At 54.0% G+C, this 6662-nt stretch overlaps 1 protein-coding gene across 1 annotated transcript; it reads left to right on the top strand.

Annotated features, from left to right (window-relative positions):
* Positions 1 to 1285: 1285 nt before the first annotated feature.
* LOC109257301 (olfactory receptor 10J4-like) lies at positions 1286 to 2221 on the top strand. The gene has a single exon (XM_019433336.2). The coding sequence runs from the start codon at positions 1286 to 1288 to the stop codon at positions 2219 to 2221; it is 936 nt and encodes a 311-aa protein (XP_019288881.2).
* Positions 2222 to 6662: the final 4441 nt, after the last annotated feature.

Consider the following 6662-nt stretch of genomic DNA (forward strand, 5'->3'; position numbering starts at 1 on the left):
GCCCGAGGAGATGAGGGAACCTTTCTAAGGTCAAACATGAAGCAGGTAGAGCTGGGGCTTGCTCACGGGGGTGCTGGACTCCAGACCAGCCCCAGCCCCGCTCCAGGGTGCAGAATCTAGAACTGGGCAGGAGGTGGGAAAGGAGGACCGAGCGTCGCAGTCAACAGAGATGGGACAAATCAACGACAAGAACCCTGCACGATGTCTGGGTGGGTCTGACATTCAAGCAGAACCCAACTGGAAGTGGGGATGGGGAGGGTGGGTGAAGGAGCAGAAATTGAATGTACCGTTTGCCTGTTACCTATCAAGAACTACGCTTGGCTATTTACACAGAGTCATTAATATAATCTCCATAGCAACACTGTGACTATATATTATTCTATTTTATAGACGAGCACACACACACCAAGTGAGCAAAGTAAAGCAAGCATCCTCTACTTACACTAAGGTTGAAGCCGGAAGTTCCTAGAAACGTCAATATTTTGTTATTTTTATCACTCTTGTCTTGGAGTTACCGGTACTTCAAACCTTTAGGATGTCTGAGAGGCTTTCTGTGCTCGACTAGAGACTAGGAAACAAGCAGAAACGACCCTCCACACGGAAGGGAGGGGATGCAGGTGTTGAAACACAGGGTATTTGGGGAGCACAGGGAGGAAAGCAAGAATCAGGCTCTGGCTCATAGTGTCCTGGGTCCACACGTTAGCCTCTCATCAAGAGAAAAAAGCAGTGTCTCCTCTCCCCGCCTTAGTCCAGACACTGGCCATTTTGAATTTGACCCACGGGGAGGACGATACTATGTGCTTTGAGCACATTAGGTCTGGCCGCCTACCTCCCAGAATCATGCCTCCGGCAGTGATCTGTCCCTGGCTTGAATTCTCGCTCTATGGAGGTCCCCTCACAACTGGCTCTCTGACAGGCGGTGCGTCACTGCTGGGCCAAAGCAGGGGAGCGTGGGCGGACTTCCAGGCTGTGCACACTCAGTCTAGTGCCTTCTCTGGTCTGCAGCCCCTCCAGCCAAGCACGTGAGGTGCTTCCACCGCTCGCTGCAGGTATTTACTCTCTTCCCCACCCCCCTGCATCTGCCTCCCAGCGCCACGCCCCTGCGAACCTTGGGAAATCTTGGAGAACTTGGCCAGTGTCTGAAAGCTGAGAGCTTCGGAAACCGGGAGCTACACCCGTTTTGCGCCCCTTCACGTGGCTGACGAGGACCGTGGACCAGCCTCCTGCTTCCACCCCGGATGTCCAACCTCCCCGCTTCATCTCTTTCAGACCCAGATTGTCCTCAATGCCAAGGCTCAACTTGACCGCCGTGACAGAGTTCACCTTTGAAGGTTTTTCCGTTCTTGGGTGGCAGCACAGACTCGTTCTCTTTGCGGTCTTTCTGGTTTTGTACCTGTTGACCCTCGCCAGCAATGCCATCATCTTGACCGTTATCCGCCTCAACCGTCAACTTCACACACCCATGTACTTCTTCCTGAGCGTACTGTCCATCTCTGAGTCCTGTTATACAGTGGCCATCATCCCCCGCATGCTGTCCAGTCTCCTCAGCCCCCAACGAGCCATCTCCATCCCACACTGTGCCACTCAGCTCTTCTTCTATCTCGCCTTCGGCATCAACAACTGCTTCCTGCTCACGGCCATGGGGTATGACCGCTACGCGGCCATCTGCAACCCCCTGCGGTATTCCGTCGTCATGGGCAAAAGGACTTGTCTTCAATTGGCGAGTGGCTCCTGGAGCATTGGCCTGAGCACGGCCATCATTCAGGTGTCGTCTGTGTTCAGCCTGCCCTTCTGTGATGCCAACGTCATCTCCCACTTCTTCTGTGACATCCGGCCCCTGATGCAGCTGGCCTGTGCTGACACCACCATCAAAGAACTTGTCACCTTGCTCATCAGTCTGTGTGTCCTTGTTCTGCCCGTGGTGCTGATCGTCATCTCCTACGTCCTGATTGTCTCCACCATCCTCAAGATCCCCTCTGCCCGGGGCCGGAAGAAGGCCTTTGCCACCTGCGCCTCCCACCTCACGGTGGTCGTCGTCCACTATGGCTGCGCCTCCGTCATCTACCTTAAACCCAAGTCTCACAACTCCCTGAAGGACAGACTCATCTCCGTGACCTACACGGTCATCACACCCCTCCTCAACCCTGTTGTGTACAGCCTGAGGAACAAAGAAGTCAAGGATGCCTTGCTCAGAGCTTTGGGCAAAAATCCTCTCTCTTAGGTGCTGGTCGGTCTCCGTAAAAGTCAACAGCTTGCTGAGGGGTCGCAGTGAGAGAGTGAGTCTGACACCAGGCACCCGGTACCTGATCCGGGCAGCAGCTAGGACTGAGAGGGCTACAGGAACGCGAAGAAGGAAAAGATGAACGAGGGGTTGATGGATTTCCCAAGACCAATAGGGGGGCTTCTCAGGCTTGATGAAAACCAGGCAAGATAAAGCATACTCAGGAGCTGTGCTGTAACATTAGTCCCTGTTCCTGTTACCCTTGGCATAAGGGACTGGAAACTGGTAGTGAGGGTGGGAAGAATATATAGTATCTATCACAGGAATTTATGGGATCGGAACTTGGCCTCGGCATGGAAATCGAGAGCACTGAAATAACAAGTTCTCCATTATTTACACCTAACACTCTCTAGGCTGTATTTCATACAATAAAAAAAAAAAAATTCACTCCATTAATTTACCTCGCGCCTATTCCTACCTGCACGAACCCTCGCCACCTACGTCAGACACGGGCGCTGATAGCCCATGGACAACCTGGTTGAGAAGGATAAAGCAAAAACCGTAAAAAACCCCCATCTTTCACATCCCGTCCCCTCTCCTCCCTGGACACCCGGGTGATTTACTGGAGGCTGCTGCTCTGCCCGGGGCCCCTCTGTGGGCTGCCCCCCTCGCCCCCGTCCCCACTCTGAACCATCACCACTGGCTGAAAGGAGGCTTTCTCAGTGTTGGGGGGCGGGGGGACACCTACCCCACTCCCACCCTCCCGGGGGCAGTCCGCGGCCAGCGCCTGAATAACCCGGGAGGTACAACGGCCACCCCCCCTTGCCTCAAAATGGCATTCCCTCTAGAGTCTTCCGTTCGATCAGGCTGCCTGAGACCACATTCCCTCCGAGCTCTGCCCCCATCCCATTCTGCCTCCCTCACTCCATTTTCCGAGAGTACGCCCTCAGTCCCTAGCACGGGGACAGGCTCAGGCTCTGCTTCAGGTCACCCGACCCGGGCCAGGCGTGCCCGGGGCCACCGCGCACTCGCTCAGCCTCCCCCGCCCGGGCGGCCTCTCCGCCTTTGCACCCAGCACAGTGCCTGGTACCTGCAGCTTAGGTGTTATTAACAGAAGGAAGAAAAGAAGGAAGGAAGACCGCTGTGAGCGGCTAAAACACGACCGGCCTCAGCAGGCGGCTCTCCTCTCTCTTCTCCTTTGGTGACGAGATTCCTTTCAGGTTGCCGGCCCCTACTTTGCGACGCCCCTTTTGGTCCCTTTACGGAATGCATCCTAGATAGCCGGTGTTAGTTCAAGCACTTTGTGTATTTAACCCTCACTATGGATCTAGGAGCTATTTTGTTACTTATCTTACAGATGGGAAACCCAAAGCCTGAAGAGATCAGGGATAGTCCCGAGAGTCAGAGAGCTGGGCACGTGGACCCTCATCGGGACCCGAAAACGCGCAACCCAGCCCCAGAGTCTGTAGCTGCATTACGGGCTCACGCGGATGACTTTAGCCAGCTTTCCGCCTTGATAATAACTGCAGAAGTAGGTGCCATACGTTGCAAATTTACGCAGGGCTCCAATTCCCCCCAGAACGGCCTTAGGTCTTGGAAATCGGGCTGGGAGTTCAGGAATTCCGGACGTAATATGCTTTTCCCTCAACTATCTTGGTGTGCTTTTTCCACTCAGCACAGCTCTAAGGATGCAAAGAGAAACAGGATAAAGTGGCCCAAAGACCATCAGGGGGGCGGGGTTGATGGGGCGACAGAGCTCGTGCCCATCAGATTACTCTGTACCCGTCCGCTCGCTGCCCCACTGGTTTACCCTGATGACCGGAAGGAGGAGATACACAGGCAGTAATAATGTAGAGGGACTGCAGGCTTTGGGGCCAGGGAGGCCCGTGTCCTGATCTTAGGTCCTCCGCTATGAACGTGTGTTCTAGGAAAGGGACTTAACCTCACCATGGCCTTCCTTTCCTAACTGCACCTTCCAGCCAGCAAGATCAACCTCCAGGGCTCCTTTGAGGCCCTGAAACCTTAGGGACCTAACAAGTTCCCGGGGCGTGGGAAGCACCTGTAACTCTTAGCATCTCCTCTGCTCCCCGCCCCCACCATGCACTGCTCTCTAGGTCAACATCAAGTCGCCCCAATACGGACCCAGGGCCCCAGTTTTGACAACTGAGTTCTCCATTCACCGAATGAGCTCCCCCTTCCTGGGAGGGACTTTGCAAGGGGCCCTCCCACGCCCCACCCAGTGGTCTCTGCTCCCAGACTTCGGTCCCTGAAACCTGTTCCCTCAGGGTCTGGCAAGAGTCACTTCTGGGTTATATACCTGCCACGTCTTAATAAGCCACGTCCCCCCCCCCCACCTCAGTTCCTACCTCAGACCCCCTTCCCCAGTGCCCTGCCCAGATGCTGGCCTGCCAGCTGCTTCGCATGGTGTCATTCCCCCTTGTCTCTGAAAGCCTGGAGTTGGTGCCGGGATTCAAGGGTGTGGTCTGCAGAGGCAGGCCTGTTACATGCTGACAAACACACGGCGAGCTATTTTCGTGCCGTAATCAGTTTGACAATATAGCGATTACTAAATTTGTGGCACTCTTTTTCAGAGTTTGTTTTTTTTCCCCAACAATAGATGCAAATAATACAAGAGTATGATTCAACTAAGTATCAAGCCAGGAAGTATTTTAAGATTAAAAAGTGTTCACACGTAAAAACCTAGAGCCCCCAGCTCTGGATGAGAAGGATAGGGTTAGGGTGCGTGTGAGACCAGACCTAACTTCACTGCTACAGACTGAATCGTGTCCCGCGAATTCACATGCTGAAGCCCTTCCTCCAGTGGGATGGTATTTGGAGACGGAGCTTCTGGGAATTAGGTTTAGACAAGGCCATGAGGGTAGGGTAATGATGGGTTTGGGGCCCTTTAAGAAGAGATGCCAGGGACGCCTGGGTGGCTCAGTCGGTTAGGCATCCGACTTCGGCTCAGGTCATGATCTCGCGGTTCGTGGGTTCGAGCCCTGCGTCGGGCTCTGGGCTGACAGCTCAGAGCCTGGGGCCTGTTTCATATTCTGTGTCTCCCTCTCTCTCTCTGACCCACCCCTGTTCATGCTCTGTCTCTTCTGTCTCAAAAATCAATAAACGTTAAAAAAAAAAAAAAAAAAAAAAAGAAGAGATGCCAGAGGGTTCTCTCTCCCCCTCTCCAAAGTATCAGGACAAAGAGTGAAACCACCTATCTGCAATCCAGAAAGCAAGCCCTCATCGGGAACTGAATCTCCTGGCACCCTGATCTAGGATTCTCAGCCTCCAGAATGGCAAGAAATAACTGTCTGGCTGACCACCCGGTCTAGGGTTATTTTGTTCAGCAGCCCGAACTAAGACATTCAGGAACCATGCCGACCTCAGCAACATCTGTAGTAAGCCCTCTTCAGGGCTCTGAAACCCCCCATAACCATTCTAAGGCATCATTAGGAAGTCTAGACTGGCATCCTAAATTAACGTGAAAGTCACAAAGGAGCCCTAGTAAGGGCTACTGGAATCTGGCCCCCCACATAACGTGGTCTGCAGAGCCGAGGGAGTTCGCCGCGGGTCTCCCGGCTGCCCTGCCAGCTTTGTTTCTAGAGTCACCCCACATGCTCCCTCCTGTCTCGCATCAAAGCCCTCATCTGTGAAATAAGGATGCGGGTCACTTGGAGGACTCAGACAAAAACGTGTCAAGCGTTCCGTAAGCTCCACCTCTCGTTTTCACCAGGCACCACATTTTTACACCATGTACCCAAATGACCCGTTTCCAAAGTCCTCCTGATTTGTCCCAAAGCAAAGGCATCATCGAGCACGGAGGTATTTTGTTCAACTCTCCTCCCTCCCTGCCTTTTAGGATCCCACAGCCACCCATCCCACCTTAGGGGTCCACCATTATCAACAGGGGGTCATTTGGGTCAACTTCTCTGTTCCAACAGGAAGCAATGCAGATTGGAGTCTCGGGGAGTTGGCGTGAATGAACTTGAGATTAGCGTAGGGGTCCTTTCCTCTCCCTTGATCCACACACGCGGTCACAAGCCCATTCACCTCAGATGTCTCTCACCTCTGTCCCTCCTCCCGAGACCCCTGCCATCCCCACCTAGATCAACCCCAAATGACCTCTGGCCTGCCCTGTGACATCAGCATCCTCGCGGATGCCTCCTACAGCTGCCCCATCAATCCTGCAGAGGAGCAGGGTCATCACACAGGCGGGAAGAAGGTGCAGGGTAGCTGGTGGCCCTCAAGGGCCAGTAACTAACGGACTTGGAAGTCCCTGAGCACAAGGAATAAGTTAAATCACTGAAGGGGCCCTTAAAAAAAACTGGTAGGGGCGCCTGGGTGGCTCAGTCGGTTGATCGTCCGACTTCAGCTCAGGTCATGATCTCACGGTCCGTGGGTTCGAGCCCCGCGTCGGGCTCTGTGCTGCCAGCTCGGAGCCTAG

Source organism: Panthera pardus, unplaced genomic scaffold (genome assembly GCF_024362965.1).
Source record: "Panthera pardus isolate Hobbes unplaced genomic scaffold, ASM2436296v1 HiC_scaffold_21, whole genome shotgun sequence".
In the NCBI taxonomy this organism is placed as follows: Eukaryota; Metazoa; Chordata; class Mammalia; order Carnivora; family Felidae; genus Panthera; species Panthera pardus.

What these genes read in the sequence shown, in the direction of transcription:
- LOC109257301 (XM_019433336.2), top strand. Translation starts at nt 1,286, where the DNA reads ATGCCAAGGCTCAACTTGACCGCCGTGACAGAGTTCACCTTTGAAGGT.